Below are 24,860 nucleotides of genomic sequence, written 5' to 3'. Positions count from 1 at the left end.
CTACTAGGATAGCCATGAATGGAATCGTCTCGGTTTTGAGGTTGTCTTGTCGTCCTATTTCTCTCTTTTTTTTCTTTCTAAACATTCTGTCCTTGATACCGTTTCAAATTTGTCATTTCCTGTATATTATATTAAAAAAACCCAAAAATCTTTTCACCCCGAAACACCATCTTATTCTGGCTTCTACTTGTACTTCCTGTAGATCTCTTCTTTTCCTATTTCATTTTATCAATATCTTCAATGAAGAAAACACTTCTTCCTTCTTCCTTTAAAAAGCTTTTTAAAACCAATTAAAATGCTTCACTTCCCTTGTTTCTCTGGCATCAGCACTCTCTTCCTCCTTCTCCTTCTTCCTTTTCCTCCATATTTTGCAAGCCTCTCCCGTCATCCATTCTCCGGTTCCTACAGCACGACCTTTCTCCATGCCTTGAAACAAAATTCCATCCATCACCAATCCCATGATCCTTATCTCAGAATGTTAAATTTAGAATTCTTGAGAAGTCCAGTTTGTAGAAGTTTTCTGCACAAAACAATCAAATCCCCTTCACGTTCTTTTGCAGTGTCAAACCCCTCAGTGTCAGTCGTCAGTACCCCCACCCCCACCCCACATCCCCGCTAAGCCTGCATCCTTCCAATCCCACCCATTCTAATCCCACCACCCAATATTCCCCCTCCTATCTCCTCCCCCCACCAGTCATGCCCCCTCCCATCTTCCCATCCACCCTGCACCTTCACAGCTGCTCCCCCCATCCCTCACCCTCCAAGCCTCAAACCTATTTGCACATTTCCAATGCCTCCTGCCATTTTCCTCAGTGTGTGCAACTCAAACATCCAAGGCCTCCCCTCCAACGTGACATCTCTCAATCCAGGCTGCTGCCAACAGCCCAGACATCATCTCTTTAACTAAATCCTTCCTCCCACAGGACGTCCCCGACTCCTTTGTGTCTCTTCCTGGCTATTGTCTCCTCCGATTTGATAGGCCGAAACCCCGCCATAACAGTGGAGTTGCTCTTCTCATCAATTTCTCACTGTCCTTGTACTGATTTTATATCTTCCAACTCCCAGGAGTACCTCCGGCTGTGACTTATCCTCTGCTCCCACCTTTTGTTTGTCTATCTGTTGTGCCATCCTCCAAACAGTGACAACCCCATATCTCTCTCACTCTCTTTCTCTGTCTCTGTCTCTCCTTATCTCTATCTCAGACAACATGGACAAACCTTTTACCATTCATTCCAATTGTTTCTTCCTCATGTGTGGTGGTTTCAATTGTCACCATGCAACTTGGCTGGGTGTTGGTACCCCTCCCACCTGCAATGGCTCTTCAGCAAAAGGATTTCTGTGACACCATGAGACTGACTCAATCTGTGAACTTTCCAATCCGGATTTCTCCCAATGGCAAATCCTCCCTTGGTGGACTTGGTGATGAACAACTTCCCTGCAAATGTCTCCTGCTCTTCCTTTGCTCCAATTGGTTCTTCTGATCATGTGCTTTTGAAAGTCAACAACTCTCTGGCTATTCTCAGAGAACTGCATCAATGTCGCCGAGTCTTGCATTTCACTCAAGCAGATTGGCAGGGATCCGACTGAAGATAGTAATCTCAGTGCATTTCAAAAAGTCTGCGCAACGAGTGTGTGTGTGTGTGTGTGTGTGTGTGTGTGTGTGTGTGTGTGTGTGTGTGTGTGTGTGTGTGTGTGTCCACTCTCAGGAGAGCCAGAAATCAACATCTGTCCAACCTCAAGAATGAACTTTCAAACTTGTCTCCCTCCTCTAAGACCTGGCAGCACCTTGTTACGTCTGTCTCCGGTGTATGCTTCCCTTCCATCCCTTCCCTCTCTTCAAATGGCACCACAGCAGACTCCGCTAGTGAGAACACCGAATGCCTCAATTCTGTGCCTGCTTCCAAATCTTGTGTCCCTAACCTCTTCCTCTCTGTACCTTCCCTACCCAGTCGTACCTAACTGCTCCTGTACTCAGTGTCTTTACACCTGAGAAGGTTCAGAAGTTTCTGGCAACCCCCGACTCTAACTGAACCTGGACTGGATGGCATCAGCTCATGTGTCCTAAAAATCTGCTCTGCTGCTGTTGCACTTCCTTTCTCTGCCCTTTTCACCCTGTCATTTACCCGAGGTCATCTTCCATCTACCTGGAAATCAGCCAACATCACAGCATTACATAAAACGGAGAAAAAACAGATTCCCTTAACTTCAGACAAATTTCCTGCGATGAAGCTGAGTCTATGAGCCCATCACTTTGCAATCGCAGACAGGTCGGTAGTCTCTTTGTATTCTACCAAAATAGAAGGTAGGTAGGTAGGTAGGTCATGAGACACCATCTGCATGAGGAACAGGGAGGTAGGTCATGAGACACCATCTGTATGGTGTGAGATTTGTCAGGATTGAAAGACATATTCCAAGTGTTTCACCAGCTTGTGATTCGATCAAGGTCTCCAGAAATGGAAGAGGCTGCAGCCTGCCCATCTGAAGGATGAGGGATGTCATGGCAGAGGGTGGAGTGATCAGAAAATATATAAAGAAGATTTTCCAGAGAGTCAGAGAGATCATTGATGAAGATTTGGAATAGGACTAGGCCCATAACAATGCCTTGTGGCAATCCAGCCTTGACAGGGAGAGGAGATGAAAGGATTCTGTTGAAAACCACATGTTGGCTACGAGAGCGGAGGAAGTCAGTGATCCATGTGTGGAGTTGGCCTTGGATTCCATAGGCAGCCAGTTTGGAGAGCAAGGCAGGATGCCAGACTCTATCAAAAGCAAGAGATGTGTCCAGAGAGACGGCCCTGATCTCATATCTGACATTGAGGGCCTTCATCCATTGTTGGGAGAGTAGAAGCAGCACGTCCAAGGTGGAGTGACATGATGCGAATCCAAACTGTTGATCTGAGATGATGTTGTTGGAGAAAAGGAAGGTGTTCATATCAATTGCAATGATGATTTCCATGACGTTGCTGATAATTGGAAGTAAGCTGATCGGTCTGCAGTTGAGGGGATCAGTTTTTGCACCTTGTTATGCAATGCAGTGATGTTGGTGGATTTCCAAGGATGACCGAGACCAAATGATGGGGTGAAGAGAGAGAAAGAGAGAAAAGATGTACAGGAGCAGCAGAGCAGGTTTTTCGGACACGTGAGCTGATGCCGACCGGTCCAATTGCAGAATCAGTCGATGGTTGACAGAAGTTGACAGCTCAGAGCTGAGCTTGCTACCATCTGATGTAGCTTTGGATGCTATATGAACTGGATGTGATCAAATGTAGTGACGGTAAGAATACCACAATGAGGAGTACATGACGTTATCAGGAGGTATTTTCAGAAAAACAATTAAACAAATGTGGCTAACTCTGCATATCGAGACGACGACCTTTTACCTTATTGGGACTCTTGCTCCTGTATAAGGGCAGTTGCCATGTCGCTGATTTGGTTGAGGTTTGTAAAGTATTAATGTCTTTCACTGTGAGATATCATCCATTGATTTCATATGCATTGCAGATGGACAGGGAGGTAGGTCATGAGACACCATCTGTATGGTGGACAGCGAGGTCGGTCATGAGACACCATCTGTATGGTGGACAGGGAGGTAGGTCATGAGACACCACCTGTATGGTGGACAGGAAGGTAGGTCATGAGACACCATCTGCATGATGAACAGGGAGGTAGGTCATGAGACACCATCTGTATGGTGGACAGGGAGGTAGGTCATGAGACACCATCTGTATGGTGGACAGGGAGGTAGGTCATGAGACACCATCTGCATGATGAACAGGGAGGTAGGTCATGAGACACCACCTGTATGGTGGACAGGAAGGTAGGTCATGAGACACCATCTGTATGGTGGACAGGGAGGTAGGTCATGAGACACCATCTGTATGGTGGACAGGGAGGTAGGTCATGAGACACCATCTGCATGGTGGACAGGGAGGTAGGTCATGAGACACCATCTGTATGGTGGACAGGGAGGTAGGTCATGAGACACCATCTGTATGGTGGACAGGGAGGTAGGCCATGAGACACCATCTGTATGGTGGACAGGGAGGTAGGTCATGAGACACCATCTGTATGGTGGACAGGGAGGTAGGTCATGAGACACCATCTGCATGATGAACAGGGAGGTAGGTCATGAGACACCATCTGCATGGTGGACAGGGAGGTAGGCCATGAGACACCATCTGTATGGTGGACAGGGAGGTAGGTCATGAGACACCATCTGCATGATGAACAGGGAGGTAGGTCATGAGACACCATCTGCATGGTGGACAGGGAGGTAGGCCATGAGACACCATCTGTATGGTGGACAGGGAGGTAGGTCATGAGACACCATCTGTATGGTGGACAGGGAGGTAGGTCATGAGACACCATCTGCATGATGAACAGGGAGGTAGGTCATGAGACACCATCTGCATGGTGGACAGCGAGGTAGGTCATGAGACACCATCTGTATGGTGGACAGGGAGGTAGGTCATGAGACACCATCTGTATGGTGGACAGGGAGGTAGGTCATGAGACACCATCTGTATGGTGGACAGGGAGGTAGGCCATGAGACACCATCTGTATGGTGGACAGGGAGGTAGGTCATGAGACACCATCTGTATGGTGGACAGGGAGGTAGGTCATGAGACACCATCTATATGGTGGACAGGGAGGTAGGTCATGAGACACCATCTGTATGGTGGACAGGGAGGTAGGTCATGAGACACCATCTGTACGGTGGACAGGGAGGTAGGTCATGAGACACCATCTGTACGGTGGACAGGGAGGTAGGTCATGAGACACCATCTGTATGGTGGACAGGGAGGTAGGTCATGAGACACCATCTGTATGGTGGACAGGGAGGTAGGCCATGAGACACCATCTGCATGATGAACAGGGAGGTAGGTCATGAGACACCATCTGTATGGTGGACAGGGAGGTAGGTCATGAGACACCATCTGCATGATGAACAGGGAGGTAGGCCATGAGACACCATCTGTATGGTGGACAGGGAGGTAGGTCATGAGACACCATCTGTATGGTGGACAGGGAGGTAGGTCATGAGACACCATCTGTATGGTGGACAGGGAGGTAGGTTTGGTTCAGTGCATACAATAGGAGGACAAACATTCCACCATGTTTGTGTGTGCGGAATAGATGACGCCCAGATCCACTGGAGTGAGTGTGCTGTGGGGTTTGGTTCCTTTAAATGATTGTAGGAGATGAAAGTCGTTTTTCACAAACTTCCTTGTTCCACATAAGCTGAGACTTCCATGTAACAACACAATTTTATGAGTCAATGTGACAAACACATTCCATGGCTGTCATTGTAACCTTCAAATGATATAACATTAAACACTCGCTCGTAACAACCAAAAAAGGATGAAGTGACAGTGAAATGATCATTAAAGAATGTTCTGGAAATTTGAAGTGCAAATGAAGAACTTGTATATACCTGTATTTATACACACCTGTGCTGTGAGACATTTCACGCTGGATATGTATGTACAACATTTAAATACTTTTTTCGTGACGTCATGCCTTACTGACAAATTAAAATGAAAATATCTATATATATATATATATATATATTCTGACTTTGGATGATGAAATAAATAAATAAATAAATGAATGAAGCCATCACCTCTTGAAACTTGCTTTGGAGGGAAATTAAATAATTCGTGGAAACATGACGAACATGTTATTGTAGAAGGAGAAGGAACGTTCGGAGGCACGTATGTGTGTGTGTGTGTGTTTGTTTGAGTGTGTTTGTTTGTGTGTGTGTGTTTGCATGAGTGTGTGTGTATTTGTATGAGTGTGTATTAGTGTGCGTGTGCGTGCGTTTGTTTGTACGAGTGTGTTTGTATGAGTGTGTTTGTGCGTGCGTGTGTTTGTATGAGTGTGTATTAGTGTGCGTGTGCGTGCGTTTGTTTGTACGAGTGTGTATGAGTGTGTTTGTGCGTGCGTGTGTTTGTATGAGTGTGTGTTAGTGTGCGTGTGTTTGTATGAGTGTGTGTGTTTGTATGAGTGTGTGTTAGTGTGCATGTGCGTGTGTTTGTATGAGTGTGTTTGTTTGTGTGTGTGTTTGTATGAATGTGTGTGTATTTGTACGAGTGTGTTTGTATGAGTGTGTATTAGTGTGCGTGTGCGTGCGTGTGTTTGTACGAGTGTGTTTGTATGAGTGTGTATTAGTGTGCGTGTGCGTGCGTGTGTTTGTACGAGTGTGTTTGTGTGTGCGTGTGTTTGTATGGGTGTGTGTGTTTGTACGAGTGTGTTTGTGTGTGCGTGTGTTTGTATGGGTGTGTGTGTTTGTACGAGTGTGTTTGTATGAGTGTGTGTTAGTGTGCGTGTGCTTGTATGAGTGTGTGTTAGTGTACGTGCTTTTGTATGAGTGTGTGTGTTTGTATGAGTGTGTTTGTATGAGTGTGTGTGTGTTTGTGTGTGTGTGTGTTTGTCCGAGTATGTTTGTTTGTATGAGTGTGTGTTGGTGTGCGTGTGCGTGTGTTTGTATGAGTGTGTGTTTGTATGAGTGTGTGTTAGTGTGCGTGTGTTTGTATGAGTGTGTGTGTGTGTTTGTACGAGTATGTTTGTTTGTATGAGTGTGTGTTAGTGTGCGTGTGTTTGTATGAGTGTGTGTGTTTGTATGAGTGTGTGTTAGTGTGCATGTGCGTGTGTTTGTATGAGTGTGTTTGTTTGTGTGTGTGTTTGTATGAATGTGTGTGTATTTGTACGAGTGTGTTTGTATGAGTGTGTATTAGTGTGCGTGTGCGTGCGTGTGTTTGTACGAGCGTGTTTGTGTGTGCGTGTGTTTGTATGGGTGTGTGTGTTTGTACGAGTGTGTTTGTATGAGTGTGTGTTAGTGTGCGTGTGTTTGTATGAGTGTGTGTTAGTGTGCGTGTGTTTGTATGAGTGTGTGTGTTTGTATGGGTGTGTTTGTATGAGTGTGTGTGTGTGTTTGTGTGTGTGTGTGTTTGTTTGTGTGTGTGTGTTTGTCCGAGTATGTTTGTTTGTATGAGTGTGTGTTGGTGTGCGTGTGCGTGTGTTTGTATGAGTGTGTGTTTGTATGAGTGTGTGTTTGTATGAGTGTGTGTTAGTGTGCATGTGTTTGTATGAGTGTGTGTGTGTGTTTGTACGAGTATGTTTGTTTGTATGAGTGTGTGTTAGTGTGCGTGTGTTTGTATGAGTGTGTGTGTTTGTATGAGTGTGTGTTAGTGTGCATGTGCGTGTGTTTGTATGAGTGTGTTTGTGTGTGTGTGTGTTTGCATGAATGTGTGTGTATTTGCACGAGTGTGTTTGCATGAGTGTGTATTAGTGTGCGTGTGCGTGCGTGTGTTTGTACGAGTGTGTTTGTGTGTGCGTGTGTTTGTATGGGTGTGTGTGTTTGTACGAGTGTGTTTGTATGAGTGTGTGTTAGTGTGCGTGTGTTTGTATGAGTGTGTGTTAGTGTGCGTGTGTTTGTATGAGTGTGTGTTTGTATGAGTGTGTGTTGGTGTGTGTGTGTTTGTATGAGTGTGTGTTGGTGTGTGTGTGTGTGTTTGTTTGTGTGTGTGTGTGTTTGTCCGTGTATGTTTGTTTGTATGAGTGTGTGTTGGTGTGCGTGTGCGTGTGTTTGTATGAGTGTGTGTTGGTGTGTGTGTGTTTGTATGAGTGTGTGTTGGTGTGTGTGTGTGTGTTTGTATGAGTGTGTGTTGGTGTGCGTGTGTGTGTTTGTATGAGTGTGTGTTGGTGTGTGTGTGTTTGTATGAGTGTGTGTTGGTGTGTGTGTGTGTGTTTGTATGAGTGTGTGTTGGTGTGTGTGTGTTTGTATGAGTGTGTGTTGGTGTGTGTGTGTGTTTGTATGAGTGTGTTTGTATGAGTGTGTGTGTGTTGGTGTGCGTGTGCGTGTGTTTGTATGAGTGTGTTTGTATGAGTGTGTGTGTGTGTTTGTCCGAGTATGTTTGTTTGTATGAGTGTGTGTTGGTGTGTGTGTGTTTGTATGAGTGTGTGTTGGTGTGTGTGTGTTTGTATGAGTGTGTGTTGGTGTGTGTGTGTGTGTTTGTATGAGTGTGTGTTGGTGTGCGTGTGCGTGTGTTTGTATGAGTGTGTTTGTATGAGTGTGTGTGTGTTTGTCCGAGTATGTTTGTTTGTATGAGTGTGTGTTGGTGTGTGTGTGTTTGTATGAGTGTGTGTTGGTGTGTGTGTGTTTGTATGAGTGTGTGTTGGTGTGTGTGTGTGTTTGTATGAGTGTGTGTTGGTGTGCGTGTGCGTGTGTACGCATTGATATTGGGATTCGAGTATCACGAGCTCGGTGTTCACTGTTCGCCCAAACACGTCATGTTGAACCACAATATGATCTTTTTTACTCTTTACATTGTTACAGTTTAACGGAATTATGAATCTGGGATCACGTGATTATTGTAATGAACGCTTGTGAAGTGTGGGTTTTATTCCTGTTGTTGGAGGATGTGACGACCAAGTTTTTCACGGCAATGCTCGTGGTGCAAGGCAGGGTGGTCGGTCATCAAGCACGTGTGTCATCTTTTAATGGAAACAATACACCACCTGTCCTGTGTGCTCGCACTCGCTTGTGTATCTTTCCAAATACATTGGCGCCTTTCAAAAAGAGTAGGTCATGGTGTGTTGGTGTCGTTCATTGCCGGTCTGCGTTCGTCACGTTTTACCACGTGTCTCGCCAAGTGTGCCCAGGTTGAGGTTGAGTTCCTCCTTCAGGAAAAAATATCCGGGATCAATATTACAAGTTGTGCCCCGTTTGTTCTGCTCATCCAAACGGACGGTTCATCAGTCATGGTGGACGAGAAACCCGTGTTCAAATCGATGGGTTCCACGTCGTCCGTTTCCTCGTTGCACGTAAAATACGTAATGACGCAAACACGTAGTTACGTATTCACGCTCCGCACGCTCTTCCACACGGAAACGCTTTTCCCGTCGCCAAATGGGAAACATTTCCTCACCATTCGTTTTCCAAACGATAATTTGTTTAATTTTGAAGCATAACCTTTTTATTTTTATTTTTTATTAACAACATGATTTTATAAATGTACACGATTACAAAATATAACATGATCGTTTTGTTCGAATTTTTACCACTGATCAAGGGAGCGGAAATGACGTCAGAAACGTGAAGCCGTTGTTGTTTTAGTAGTTGTAGTTGTTATTTTTGTTTTTATCGGTGACTCTTGACTGTTACTATTTTTTTTCCCCTCGAGTTTTATTTCCTCCAACACCTCAGTGATAACGTGTTTATCAGTTTTGTTTGTTTTTCAGGGAGGATATCGTGATTACACGTGAGAAACGATGATGTTGCCGTGAACATGTGATGGAGGAAGGAAGTGGTGGTTTCGGTTGGTTGTGTTTTTTTAATTTTTTTTTTTAGACGTTGACGTCTCGTTATTCTGTGGAAATCTGAAGTCTCCTGTAGTTGTGTAAAGGCGCCATGAGCTGGTAAGCGAGCGGTTGGAACTTGGGGCTTCCCAGGGATGTGGAGATTGTTTTAAAAATGGAGTTAGAAACATAAACACCTTATACGGACCTCGTGATGGGAATGATCATTAAAAGGTTCCCTGGTCGAGTTGCTGTGGAAACGATTGTTCACGTGATTGTTATTGACATTGATGTTTGTGACGTCATGGAAGTGAGAGGCCGACCCTCGGCGTGTTTGAATGAATTGATCGATTTCTCAACTTGGAAAGTTAAATATTTATGCGATGATGGACAGGAAGTTCGACCCATCATGTCTGTGCTTTGTCAACGCCATAGTTCTGGTTACTTCCATGCACTCCCATAGTTCTTGTTGAAAGTGTTAAAAACTGTTAGCTGTACCCATCCGTCCACCCACCCGTCCGTCCACCCACCCGTCCATCCACCCACCCGTCCACCCACCCGTCCGCCCACCCACTCGTCCGTCCACCCACCCGTCCACCCAACCGTCCGTCCGTCCGCCCACCCACCCACTAACCCTAACCCTAACACCTAAGCAGTCTCCTTGGCTATTGGACACAATCCTGGACATGTCGCCACTCCGGCACAGGATACCAGCAAGCTGGCACTCATTTTGCTGACCTCAGGAGGATGACAGACAGAGTCAACCCCACCTGGTATTAATTCAACAGCAGAGTGGGATTTGAACTCGGGATCCTCAGATCCCAAGCCCACCACCCTAACCATTAAGCCAACATCAGGCATAGCCGTACAACATGATGTAAAACGTAGGAGATAGAGGGACGTTTGCACCGACCGACTCGATTGGTACCTTCGTCGATTGAACACTGCGGTATTTCTTGAAAAGATTTGCACGTTTCTGGTAAATAACCAATTTCTGTGAAGTTTGACACTGTAGCTTTAACAGCGGTAAACGTTGTTTGTTTAAAGCAGTAAAATGTTTAATATTAATGATTATTAATTTATTTTTTGAGCACATGCCCTTTTTGATGGCCCAGGCCCTCGGTCAGTGCCTGAATGCCCGACTGCTCATTCCGCCCTTGTATACATTGTGTGTGTGTGTGTGTGTGAAATGTAAACTACAACAACACTGAGTCGAGTGCATACCTCCGCCAGGCTGAACAGTTTGTTTTGTATCCCACTGATCGGCCGGATCTGGATCTGAACCAAAATCGAATTGGCTTATTGTTGTCACAGAGCCAACTCATCCACAACTTTTTGAAATGTCATGCTACGTACTTAATCACTATCACTTAAAGAGTGAAGAATCACTTAAAAAAAAAAAATTCATCTCGTATCGCGATCCAAACCTGGATCTTCACCAAAATCAAATCGATTTGTCCTTGTTGCACACCTAACGTGTCCGCCATGTTCCTTCCGAATCCATCCAAGTTTTGAGATATCGTGCTCACAAACAATCAGGGGTGAAAACATCACCTCTGTTCATTTGCGGTGGTGGAGCTAATGATACTATCGAAAACCTAATCGTTGTTTGTTTGTTTGCTTGCTCTATTTATTTACTTTTTTTAAAAATTTTTTTACCAATCCTTACTTGAATGTCAACAAAGAAACAAAGCTTGGTGTCGGCTTGACGGTCAACGTGACTGGCTTAAGATCTTTGGGGCTTTGATTTTGAGCCCCCATCGTGCCATTGAAATATCACCAGGTGAGTTGACGCGGCCTGTCATCCTTCCGAGGTCGGCAAAATGAGTACCGGCTCACTGGTCACGCGGGCTGTTCCGAGGTCCGAGGTCGGCTGTTCCATCAGAGGAACAGCTGCGCTTCCAGGAAAATGATGCAACCAGCAACCACGTCCTGCATACGAAACAACAACAACATATATATATACATTTTGTATTTCGGTTGCGATGCACCGTTATCCTTTCCTACTGCAATACGTGTCACACTCATCTGGTGACTCACTGAGACAACTGCTCTCGTTTTCTGCACTCTTCTCATCATGGTGACAACCACACAAGATTGTAGTACTTGCCCTCCTTCCAACTCTTTTTAACCTCTTGTATTGTGGAGGCAAATATAGGTTTGAGTCATTGTGCCTGTGTCCATCCAGGCAAAGGAGGCCACCACTTGTGGCAATGCTTTGGGTTGCCCTGTTTCTTTGGTTCATGATGCAGGGAACCCAGAGCCAAATGCCACATGTTGGTCTATTGTCTATTAATGTCCTTTTAATTCATTTAATGTCTCCTAATATGCCTGGTGTTGGCTTAATGGTTAGGGTGGTGGGCTTGGGATCCTTGGATCGAGAGTTCAAATCCCACTCAGCTGTTGAATTAATACCATGTGGGGTTGACTCTGCCTGTCATCCTTCCGAGGTTGGCAAAATGAGTGCCAGCATGCTCCTATCCTATGTCAGAGTGGCGACCCGTACAGGATTGTGTCCAATAGCCAAGGAGACTGCTTAGGGAGCACCAACGCTCCACACAGTATGGTCCTAATGGATGGATGGATATCAACTAATGTCTTGGTCAGGCATGTGATGTATACGTTTGTTGTAATGGTGGAACGCTGGTTGCTTACATTGTCAAATACCTCCTCCTGCACAATCCCAGATTTAGCAATGGACCGGCAAAAGAGACTCCACGCCATCTGTCAGGAAAGGCGAACACATCTTTGCTTCGGTTTTTGGCGTACAGAAAACTATGACGAAAATCTCTCACTGAGATAGCATCCCCATTTATTCAGGACTATGGAGCTGAGCAACCCCGAGTAATCTCATCATGGGGTTCACGTGACCTCCGTACGAGGATTCACACCAATTCCCAATGCTCGTGAGGTTTATTCACACCGCGTTTACACTGCAATGCCAAATTAACGAACCGCTTACCAGACCAACACACCGATGGTGAGAACAGGTAAAGGGGGAAAAAAAACGGGGTAACGGGGAAAACACTTGTCACAATCATGTACACTGGATTACAAATTCCCCCACTCCCATGATGACTTGCTCGGCTGATCACGCTACCGTATCTCCTTCACGCGACACATTCAGACATTCTGGCATCACAAGACGAGAAACTTTCTCCCCACATGATGCTGTTGTGGCAATTTCAGAAAGGTTCATCATCATTGTTCTCTTCTTCAATACAAATCGGGCTCACGGAAATGTAGGAAATTGGAGAACCTAACACATGATTAATAGCAAATATCATAATTTTAAACTTGCCCTGTGCATTGACAAGATATTTCCTTCCCATCGGTGTGAAGAAGCACCTCAACCAGATACGACGTCTCCCTCTGGGAAGTCGACTTGAATGTTGGTCATGACTGCATCGTCCTTCGAATTGAAGACGTCCATATAAATAAATCACCAAGCCTGCCATGTTCACAAGAGGTAATCCTGCAAGGTTCAAAGTCCACTCACTGGCAAGGATGGAAAGCTTGCGTAGTTCGCGCCCATTTACGAACGTTTGAGCCTTGCACCGGTCCACGTCCTCGTACGGGCCAAAATATATCAGCCTTTTTGGCTCAGAAAGTTTTTTTTTTCAACCCTTTCATTGTGCTGAGGCACACCTCTTTCTTGTAGGGGTGTTTCCAAGTATTTTTGGCTTCTCTTTGAAGCTCTGTGGACCATTTCAGGTAAGAATCCTCATCTGGCATACACGATTTAATTCATGGTGACTTCCTGGGCTTTTTGGGGGTGGATTACGTCATTTTCAAAGTCGCATAAATATATATATATATATATATATATATATATATATATATATATATATATATATATATATATATATATATATATATATATATATATATATATATATATACACATTAAAGATCACATGCTCAGGACAACATCCACCCTGTTTGAGTACCTATTACAGATTTACTGGTAATGGGGTTTTAAATAGGGTGGATATTGTTCATACATACACACACACACACACACACACACACACACACACACACACACACACACACACACACACACACACACACACACACACACACACACACACGCCCTGTGGTTTAGGACCCCTTGCAGCAAGTGTGGCACAGGGGTTACTGGTCATCATTCCTGTTTAAGAGGTGCTTGTTGTACATACTCCCTCATGGGATGGCCTGCCAGCTCATCTCCTGGGGATGGATCCTCTTCATGTTGGTGACAGACAGTGGTTCCCAAAGCCCTAACAAAAAAGTTGGACAATAGGTCCTGAAACTCACCTGGATCAGGAACAACAGTCACTCAAGCCCCCCTTAAACCTCCCCAGACCATGATTTTTATTTTAATTAAATTTTATATTTTTAATGTCATGAACAAACTTTGGTTTATCACAGGTGATGAAGGTTATGGTCACGTTTCATCATAATTGTGTGTACTCTGTAGTTTGAGAAGAAAGCAAATACCTTTTTTGGGGGGGGGGATTGGGGTCAAACCAATCCCCACCCCCACCCCCCTCCCTGTAGACACCCTTAATGAGCACAGATTTTGATGCAGTCAATGCACTTTCGCTTGAAATCAGATATGAAGCTTGTGGCCAAGTTTCATCAAAATAGTGCATTTGTTTCAAGTGATAATGACTGAAGTGTTTACAGACTCACTGACTGACTCGCTCACCTACAGACACTGCTCAATCGCATAAGCTCACCTGATTAAAGTCCAGGTGAGCTAAAATGATGGTTTGACCATATCTAGCTCTGGTCTAGCTCTGTGCGCTAGAATGTTTGTATTGTTATACGACAATGAGCTTTGATCTTTGAGCTAAAGTACATGTGTATTTGTTTGATCATGGACTTTTTTTTTTTTTATACCTTGGTCGAGGCTCGTATGAGAGCTAACACACAACTCACAGCAAGGAGGCATGAGACAAGAGGGGCGGGAGTGGAAGGGACAAAACATTGGGGAACAGACACAGGTGAACTGTGGAAGGGAGAGGGATGGGGATGGGACGGGGAACATGGCGAGGAGAAGATGGACATTACAGGGACTTTCAGGAAGGAAAGCAGGAGAATTGAAGGAAGTGGGCTTGGGTGGATTATCGGGGGTAGAAAAGATCGAGGATTTGGATGGGGGAAGATAAGAGGTGGTGGTGAACAGCTGTTTTGAAAGCCTGGAGGGAAGAATGGGAAAGAATAGAGTGAGGAAGTTTATTCCAAAGGCGGGAAAGAAGAGGAATGAAAGAGTGAAGATGAGCAGTGATTCGTGATTTTGGTAGTTTTACCAGAAGGGGGTTGTTGGCGGACCTTGAGCGCCCTGTGGAAATGTGGGGACAAATCGCAGAGAGAGCAGGGGGGGCAAGGCTGGAGAGGAGTCGGTAGAAGACAGAAAGACCACCGACCAACCTGCGGTGATTGAGTGAGAGGCCCAAAGACTCAGCTTCATTGCGGGAGATGCCAATGATCTTAAAAGCCCTGGTTTCGACAGCGTGAAGTCGAGAAAGGTGGGAGGCAGGAGCACCAGCCCAGAGGGGAGAGCAGTACTCCATCAGGCTACGGACAAAAGCTTTGTAAGTGGTCAGGAGCTCAAGAGGGCCGAGGAAGGACTTTGCACGACGGAGGATTCCCAGTCGGCGACTGGCTTTTGAGGCAAGGTTGGAAATGTGACTTTCCCAGGAAAGGTCATGGCAGATAGTGAGACCCAGAAGCTTGAAAGAAAAGACTTCTTCCAGAGGATTGTTGAGAAAGTGGATGGGGGGGTTTTGTAAACGGTCCTTTCGAAGAGACATAGTGAGAGTGTGAGATTAGTGTGGATTGAAAGACATGTTCCACGTGTTGGACCAGTTTGTGATTTTATCCAGATCTGCAGTGAGCGAAGAAGCTGCTGCTTGCCGGTCTGAGGGATGACAGATGGTACGGCAGAGGGTGGAGTCATCGGCAAAGAGAAATAGAGGATTTTCCAGAGAGTCCGAGAGATCATTGATGAAAACCAGAAAAAGAATAGGGCCCAGAACGCTACCTTGAGGAACTCCAGCCTGCACAGGAAGAGGGGATGAAAGAACTCCATTTAGGGCCACACGTTGACTGCGACAGGAGAGGAAGTCTGCGAGCCATGAGTGGAGATGGCCTTGAATACCATGGGAAGAGAGTTTGGTGAGTAGGGCAGGGTGCCAGACTGTGTCAAAAGCACGTGATATGTCCAGGGATACGGCTCGGATTTCCTGTCTGGCATTGAGGACCTCCATCCATTGATGGGAGAGCAGTAGCAGCATATCCAGGGTAGAGTGACCTGGTCTGAAACCAAATTGATGTTTGGAAATCAAGCCATTGGAGAAGAGGAAGGATTTCATGTCTGAAGCGATGATGGATTCCATAACCTTGCTGATGATTGGGAGAAGGCTGATTGGTCTGTAGTTACAGGGATCTGTTTTTGCACCTTTTTATGCAGGGCAGTGATGTTAGCAGATTTCCAAGCAGATGGCAGATGACCTTGGGAAAATGAGAGGGTGAATAGAACAGAGAGAGGGTGAGCAAGAGCAGAAGAGCAGGCTTTGAGGACACGTGGGCTGATGCCGTCTGGACCGGTTGCAGAATCTGACTCGAGGTTTGAAAGCAAGCTCTCCACCTTGTCAGGAGAAAAGGATACAGAGTCCAGGGACAGTTGGGTGCGACTGGGTAAGGTGGGTAGAGATAGTGATGGGTTTAGGACACAAGATTTAGCTGCAAACACCGAGTTTAGACATTCAGCTTTATCACGTGTGGAATCAGCAGTGCGGCCATTTGAGGTAAGGGAGGGGATGGAGGGGGAACATACACCAGAAACAGATTTGATTAAACGCCACCAGGATTTTGAGGAGGGAGAGAGGTTTGAGAGTTCAGACTTGAGATGAGAAAGATGTTGTTTTCTGGCTCTCCTGAGGGTAGATACACACTTGTTCCGAGCTTTGTGGAAAGAACTGAGATTGCCCTCAGTTGGGTTTGCTTTCCATGAGGCAAAGGCAAGTTGTTTCATGACAACTGCCTCGCCACAAGCTTCAGTAAACCAAGGGCGGGAGGAAGGGTAAGACAACTGAACACGAGAGGGGATAAATCTGTGCATGAGGGAGAGCAAGTTTCTTTGAAAGAATTCCCAGGATGAGTTGATGTTTGAGAAAGTAGTGATAGGAGACCAGTCTGTAAGTTTGATGGCTGCTCGGAGACCCTGCCAGTCGGCTTGAGTGAAATGCCAGACTCGACGGCGGTGAGGTGGTTCTCTGATAACAGCCAGAGAGATGTCCACTTTAATAAGGACGTGGTCAGAAGAACCGATTGGAGCGAAGGAAGAGCAGCAGATATTGTCAGGGAAATTTGTCAAAATCAGATCCAGAAGAGATGGAGTACCATTGGTTGAGATCCGGGTCGGGAAGTTGACCGATTGAGTCAGTCCCAATGAGTCACAGAAAGCTTTTGCTGATGTCCCATGGCAGGTGAGAGAGGTACCCACACCTAGCCAACTGGCGTGATGACAATTGAAGTCGCCACATAAGAAGAAGAGAGAGTTTGGATGAGAAGATAGAAGATGGTCCATGTTTTCGGAGAGTGAGGTGTAGATGGAGTCATCACTGTTCGGTGGACGGTACAGTACACATATAAACATGAGGTGGGAGTGCAGGGGAAGCCGAAGCCAGAGGTATTCCTGGGGGTGTGGGGGAGTGAGGGCAGTGCAGGGAGAGTGAGGAATAGAGTCTTTGATGAAGAGAGCAACACCTCCACCAGGACGAGGCTCAGGTCTGTCATACCGTAAGAGGGAGTAACCAGGGACAGATACTTGGGAGTCAGACACGTCTTGGGAGAGGAAAGTTTCTGTTAGGCAGATAATGTCTGGTTTGTCAGTGGCAACCTGCATGGAAAGATCTGAAAGGTTTGAGCGAAGGCCCCGGATATTTGAGGTCCACACTTTTAATGAAGAGGTAGGGGAGGAGGCTTTGGGTGCAGGAGGTGGAGGGGCGGGGGAGGGTAGGACGAGGGACGAGGGGGAGGTAAGGAGGGTTGCTGAAGGAGTGTGGGGTATTGCAGAATAGCGAGGGGAGGGGGCCGAATGAGGAGTAGAAAAGGCTCTGTGGTGCTGGGAGAGAGGGGGGACAAGAGACAAGGAAGATGGCAGTTGAGGATTTGAGGAGGTGGAGTGAAGAGATGGAGGTGAGAGGGCAGTGGAGGGAGGCAGGTTGGTGGATGAGAGGGGGGCAACTTAGAGAAGGAAGAGTGAGGGGGATGAAAGGTGGGAGAAAGGTGAGGGGGAATTTTTGAAAGAGGTGAGAGGGAGGCTTGGAGGGAGAAGAGTGGGATGGTTGCTTTGAAAGTGAGAGTGAGGGGTGAGGGGGGTGAGTTGGCACTGAAGTTGGAAAAAAAGAATGGTTGATGGAAAGCGAGCATCCATGGTAAACTGTGGTTTTTAAAAGTTTTAGGTCAGAGATGCGATTTAACACAATTCTTGATGGATGCAATGAAGGCGAATTCAGAGCATGGAGAGAAGAAGCGCTGTAATAGTTGGATTTTTTAGGCAAGGAATGAAGGAGAGGTCGAAATGAGAGCAGTCTGTTAAAATAGCAGAAGAGTAGTGCATTGTGAAACAGTAAAGAGTACCACATGTGTGAGAGAGGAAGATGAAGCATTATAAGATCGTTTTTGTTGTTAATATTAATGTATGAGAGAGTTCAACAGATTAGGTCATGGAAGTGTAAAAAAAAAAAGAAATCGAGGAAGACGAGGAGGAAGTTAAGAGGAAGAAGAAGTTGCAGAATCGGGAGAAGGTGAGCGTGTTGTTGTTGTTGTTGTTGGGTATATGTATATATATATATATATATATATATATATATATATATATATATATATATATATATATATATATTTTTAAGAGATTAGTTGGGAGAATGGGGGATGTTTGGAAAGTGGGGAGGATGAAAATTGAAGATAATGGGGAGGATAGAAATTGAAGGTAATGGGGAGAAAAAACAAACAAACAAACAAACAAAAAAAAACCGATCGAACACCGAGTGGAACCGGTAGGCCTCAAGCCTAGGACTAGGCCTCAAACACCAGGTAAGAACGTCGACATAAATATTCACAAAATAGCACGATTTTTGAAACAAAACCGAACTAGGAACACACATTAACATGTAGGTGAGAAAATTAAACAGTTAAAACGGGACAAATAACAACCGGAACTTAACTTTGAGAACGTCAGCAGGGAGCCCCGAAGGAGACCTCTTGCCGCTCAAAACCGGAACCGGAAATCCAATGTACCTTAATCCTATGTACCTTAATCCTAAGACTTTGGTCTTAGGATTAAGGTACATATCCTCAGCTTCGTTATGTTTGATATATGTATGTATTTATATATATATATATATATATATATATATATATATATATATATATATATATATATACATATATATTGTTACGGAAATGGCCCTTATTGGACTACTAAATATAGGATTAGCTCAGATCCCCCATTAAATGCTTGTATAGATAGATTGTTTGGTAAAGTGGACGTTATATGTGACGGGTGATGTAAAAGGCTGTTTTATTGTCCATGCGGTGGTGGTGGAACAGGGGCTCCCTCTTCTTCCTCCCCTCTACGGACGATAGGCCCCGCCCAGTGTGCTGGGAGGGTGTGGCCGAGGGGAGGAGGTGGAGCTGAGGGGAGGAGTTAGTCGGCTTCACCGAGAGAGGTGTGCTCGTGTGTCGAGAGAGAAAATGAAGACCTCAGGTTCAGTTCAGGAGTTTGGAAAACTGCGGGCGGTTGAGAGGCTGCTCGTGTGTCGAAGGAGCGAACGAAGCAAGCGAACGAAGGCTTCATGAAAAGAGAATCGTGTTTGGAGAACAGTCGCTCTCGAGAGGGTGCTCGTGTTTCGAAGCGAGTGAACGTAAGAGAGGCTGCCTGCACGTCGAATCGGCGATCGACCCCAAGGAAAGAAAAGGTGATTCGACAGAGAGAGGAACTGAGGGGACGAAGCGGAAGTCGGGCTTCGAGGCGGGAAGGCAGGAGAGGAGACGCCGGAGCCTCTGACGGTCTCTGCTCACACCAAAGGCTCGTCATGTTTGCTGATCCACTTGCCGGAGCCTGGCACTTCGATTTGGGCCTTGTCTGGAGAACAGGCCAGGCCTGGATTTGTATGCTGGACCATGAGAGAGATCGGCTGAGGCCCATCGTCGACATTGCGCGGGGCCGAAACGCGCTGAGGAGGGCGTGCGCATACGGTGACTTGATAAGGAAGAGTACGGCACCGCCATCTTGCCACGCGGTGCGTTCAGGCTGGGAGTTCGAATCTGTGGACATCAGCCTGTTGCGAGCGACATTCGTGCTTTTGACACTGTCCTCTCATCCATGAAACCTCACCAAGTACTCTGTCTTGTCTTGCATGCATGCTGTCTGTCTTTGTCTGCACGTTGTCTAAGACATATTTCGGTAGCGACCCCCTTGCAACCTGCAGTCTGTGTTTCCCTATTTAAGAAATTAAGGGTTGAGGATTGTTAATAAAACGATTGTCGTGAAATTTGCTTGTGTTGTGATCCCCGATGTTCCCCAATAAATCTGGTTGATTCGGATGAAGTTGCCGCTATGGATTAATTCGAGTCGTGTCGAGGAACGATCCGTTCGATTGGCATACAAGACCAAAATGGTTACAGACTGGCAGAAAACGCTCGGCATCTGACACAACCAGTCTGTAACCAGGGGTTCTATTTCCCCAACTGGCAAGGTACAAGGATTACATTGGTATCGCGAGTGAAGACGCGTGACCCGAGGCCTGTGCTGAGCCGGCTGGCGTTATAGATCCTGGAGACGGCCGGAGTGGGTTGAGAATCCCTCCGTCACTAAATCCTTAACAATATATATATATATATATATATATATATATATATATATATATATATATATATATATATTTTACCTTAAAAAAACAACAAAAAAACCTTGTATTCTCTCATGAAGGTTCTTAACAGAGATGATGACTACGGAACCTGGAATTTGTCCATGAATTCCTTTCCCAAAGGGATTGTGTGTTTATTCTTTACACTGCAAGGCTTCGAAAGCCGATGTAGGTTGGCTGATGTTGTGGACACCTACATATCAGTGTGTTGGCTGAAATCGCCGTGTGTACACGGCTGCGCAAATCATTTCGCCCGTGAATCGGTCACGCAGTCTTTGCTACGAAAACACTTTTTGTTGTTCTTGCAAAAAAGCTGTCAAAAAAAATCGATTCGGCTTTAGCGATCAAATTTTGAATAATAAATAAAAATAACAAAAACAAACCTCATCTCAAGTTTTCAAGGTTATAAAAGATTGATGGTAAATGTGTTACGTACGTTTAATGGTATGCACCCTCGGGTGTGGATTTCAGATCTGTGCTTCATCATTACCCTCGCCAAAGGATTCAGAGAAGGGTATTGCATTTGGCTCCGTTTGTCTGTCTTTGTCTGTCCGCACAGAACTTTCGTGTTTTTCTCCGCAACTACTTGTTGGATTGAGATGAAATTTTCACCATTGATTCGACTACTCATGTAGAATGTTTTAATGAAAATTATGACGTCATGGGTCACGTGGTGTAGAACTTATTTTGGAAAAACGGAAAAACTTAGGACCTCTGCATCTCTGAAACCGCACCAAGGAAAAAATTGAAACTTGGCACATAGCAAGCACTCCACATGGGGAGTACTTTTTATTTTTTATTTTTTTATTTTTGTGTGATTTTGTTTTTAAAAAATGACGTTATAGGTGCCCTCGTTATGACGTCATAATTGCATATGCAGAACGCCACATCCAATCAGTATGAAAATTTTTGAGGGTCATCTCGGGATTGAATGGTCCACAGAAGAAAAAAATAATTGATGACATTATCAGTCACGTGATTCGGCAGGCATATTTCTTAAAAAAAAAAAAAACTTCAAAAATCCTCTCTGAAGTGGCTGAAAAGATGGAGGTGAAATTTTACACATTGACTGCCTATCCATGAGGAACAAAATGGTCACACACATGACGTTACAGTCACATGGTTTGGCATCCATATTGGATTTGCCCTGAATCCTACAGTAATACACCACTCAAAAGAAGCCCTGGTGAGGGTTTGCAATCTCCGATTGCTCTTTTTCTTGTTCGTTAATTCATGTTTTTGTTTTCCTTTTCATGATCACAACTGAAAATTAATTTTGGGAAACTGTTGTGAGCTTTCCGATTGGATAATGAATGTCACGTGGAGCTGTTTGATTGGGTGAAGATTTTGCTATGTGAGACGAAACTTATTTTTTATTTTTTTATATTTTTGTGTGCCACAGCATTTGGCATCCATGATGTCACAACCCCCCCCCCCCCCACCCCCCCCTCCCAGGGAAATGGTTTCTTCGAAAATGTTTAAGAAATGGCTGTTTATCGAACAACTTTCCATCAATTACAACAACTATAAACTTGATTTAAATCCAGCGTATTTGACAAGGAATGATTCTGAAGATAATCATTCATTCGTATTCTATCCACTCACAATATTGGTAAATTTGTCGTTCTTGTCAGCATTGTGTGTTTGTTACCTAGGCAAGCAAAAGTAGCAAAGATATGTTTTGCAGTTTTAACTGTAAAGCTTTTACTCATCTATTTATGTGAACAAGATGACCTGCTCTCTCTCTCTCTCTCTCTCTCTCTCTCTCTCTCTCTCTCTGTCTCTCTCTCTGTCTCTGTCTCTGTCTCTGTCTCTGTCTCTGTCTCTGTCTCTGTCTCTGTCTCTGTCTCTGTCTCTGTCTCTGTCTCTGTCTCTGTCTCTGTCTCTGTCTCTGTCTCTGTCTCTGTCTCTGTCTCTGTCTCTGTCTCTGTCTCTGTCTCTGTCTCTGTCTCTGTCTCTGTCTCTGTCTCTGTCTCTTTCTCTTTCTCTTTCTCTTTCTCTTTCTCTTTCTCTTTCTCTTTCTCTCTTTCTCTCTTTCTCTCTTTCTCTCTTTCTCTTTCTCTTTCTCTTTCTCTTTCTCTTTCTCTTTCTCTTTCTCTTTCTCTTTCTCTTTCTCTTTCTCTTTCTCTTTCTCTTTCTCTTTCTCTCTCTCTTTCTCTTTCTCTTTCTCTTTCTCTTTCTCTTTCTCTTTCTCTTTCTCTTTCTCTTTCTCTTTCTCTTTCTCTTTCTCTTTCTCTTTCTCTCTTTCTCTTTCTCTTTCTCTTTCTCTTTCTCTTTCTCTTTCTCTTTCTCTTTCTCTTTCTCTTTCTCTTTCTCTTTCTCTTTCTCTTCTCTCTTTCTCTTCTCTCTTTAAGCCTGGTGTTGGCTTAGTGGTTAGGGTGGCGGCTTGGGATCCCAGGATCCTGAGTTCAAGCCCCGTTGGCTGCTGAATTAACACCAGGGGGTTGACTCAGCCTGTCATCCATCCGAGGTCGGCGAAGTGAGTACCAGTGTACTGGTCCCGGTGTATGCCCCGGTTCGAATAGGTGTACCATATCCCTGTGTGTCGTAAGAGGCGACCAGGGTTGGCGTCAGGAAGGGCATCCGGCCATAAAACATTGCCTCAAGAAAAAGCCAAATCCCTGCACAGCAGGGGAAAAATGGCTGTAAAAACGGTCATTTTAAATATATCTCTCTCTTTCTCTTTCTCTTTCTCTTTCTCTTTCTCTTTCTCTTTCTCTTTCTCTTTCTCTTTCTCTTTCTCTTTCTCTTTCTCTTTCTCTCTCTCTTTCTCTTTCTCTTTCTCTTTCTCTTTCTCTTTCTCTTTCTCTTTCTCTTTCTCTCTCCTTTCTCTTTCTCTCTCTCTCCTTTCTCTTTCTCTCTCTCTCCTTTCTCTTTCTCTCTCTCCTTTCTCTTTCTCTCTTTCTCCTTTCTCTTTCTCTCTCTCTCCTTTCTCTTTCTCTCTCTCTCCTTTCTCTTTCTCTCTCTCTCCTTTCTCTTTCTCTCTCTCTCTCCTTTCTCTTTCTCTCTCTCTCCTTTCTCTTTCTCTCTCTCTCTCCTTTCTCTTTCTCTCTCTCTCTCCTTTCTCTTTCTCTCTCTCTCCTTTCTCTTTCTCTTTCTCCTTTCTCTCTCTCTCTCTCCTTTCTCTCTCTCTCCTTTCTCTCTCTCCTTTCTCTCTCTCCTTTCTCTCTCTCCTTTCTCTCTCTCCTTTCTCTCTCTCCTCCTCCCATCCATGCTATCCTATGAGGATTGTCTGCTGTCCTCTATCCTTTGAAATACTGAACGTCAAGCAATGGAGCAGCAAAGTACAAATTTTAAGTCTTCGGTATGGTTTGGCCAGAGTTTGAATCGCCAGCCTTCCATATTCGGAGTGGAATCACATAAAAGACTGAGTGTGGTCACCAAGTTTCGTCACCGATTATCACCATTTTGGTCACCAAACGTAACCATTCCACCACCGAGTCTGGTGAACGAGTTTGAATTAAATTAAACTTTGTCATTTTTATCTTTTCCATGTTATTTATTTTGCAGAGTACTCATGCCCCCCAAAAATCATCAAGCTCATACAAAGAATTAGTTCATGACTCATGTAAAACTTTTTAGTCTTTAAGGCTTACACGTAACCAAGGTCTATGATAATGACATCACGACTTGAGACTTGGCCCAAGTGATTTGTTGACATATTTGCTATATTCCAACGTCTGCGAGGAGATCATGGTTCTGCTGAAATACTTGTCATGATCTTTTTGCTATGTCCAATGAAGAGATTTTTGTCAACACCAATACATCTTTTAATGTGGGCGAGCAGAATGGCTTGGAGATACGCATACTCGCCTCCAAGCTGTTTAGCCTGGGTTTGAATCCCGACCCAGCTATAAATTGTCATCCCGGTGTTTAACAGGCAGGGTGATTCATCAATGTGGGTGCCGTCCCTCCGATGGATGTGAAACTTGGCGTCCCATCTGCCGATATTGGTTGGTGGACATTAAAGATCCCATGGTGTCCTTCGCAAGGAGTCGGTGACCTTTCACCGCCACCATTAACAGATTGTGCAAATTCTTTCCATAACTACTTAGTTGAGCGTCAGGTCTGGCCAGTCAGTTTGTGAAGACATGTGCCAAAAACTTCCCTGGCTAACCCCACAAGAACATGGGAATAATTGTGGCTTTTACGAAGAAGAAGAAGAAGAACTACTTCTTTAACAGGTCAAATTACTCATCTTCTTGGGAGGTTGGCCAGGCAATGTTTTTGTCCTAAATTCTCCACATACCAGCTCTCTCTATCGAGTGCTGCCTGTGGCTGCTGGTTGCATCATTGGTTGGGACGCGGCTATGCCGCTGATGCAGTGTCCCCCTTACCAGTACACTGGTACTCATTTTGCCAACCTGAGAAGGATGACAGGCTGAGTAAACCTCCTGGTGTATTTTAATTCAGCGGCCAATGGGGCTTGAACTCAGGACCCTAGGATCCCAAGCCGCCACCCTAACCACTAAGTCAACACCAGGCTTATGCATACCAGCTACCCAGGCTTGACGTTTAACTGAAGTTGAGTGGAATATGGAATTTAGCCAGAGTGCCAGCGATAGCTCATCTACTCTTCTGAAAAACACCATTGGATTGTAACCTCCACCAACTAAAGCCAACAGACGGGATAC

General features: G+C 45.0%; 1 protein-coding gene across 3 annotated transcripts in view; it reads left to right on the top strand.

The window, feature by feature from the left end:
• Window positions 1-9,231: 9,231 nt before the first annotated feature.
• Window positions 9,232-24,860, top strand: part of BIN3 (bridging integrator 3) — a 249,286-nt gene continuing 233,657 nt past the window's right edge. Inside the window, exon 1 of one of the 3 annotated variants that reach the window (XM_085871004.1) lies at window positions 9,232-9,321. Coding sequence is in view for 1 of the 3 variants with exons in the window: in XM_085870993.1 (XP_085727119.1) it covers window positions 9,414-9,421 (8 nt within the window). In the remaining 2 variants the exon portion in view is untranslated. Of the gene's footprint in view, window positions 9,422-24,860 lie in introns of all 3 variants that reach the window. The other 2 variants (XM_085870993.1, XM_085871014.1) reach the window with 2 other exon arrangements.

This window comes from Eptatretus burgeri, chromosome 1 (assembly GCF_056783735.1).
Source record: "Eptatretus burgeri isolate ZD-2024b chromosome 1, Ebu_testis_v1, whole genome shotgun sequence".
NCBI classification, from domain to species: Eukaryota; Metazoa; Chordata; class Myxini; order Myxiniformes; family Myxinidae; genus Eptatretus; species Eptatretus burgeri.
Note: the sequence above shows the minus strand (reverse complement) of the source record. Positions and strands in the feature narration are given on the sequence as shown.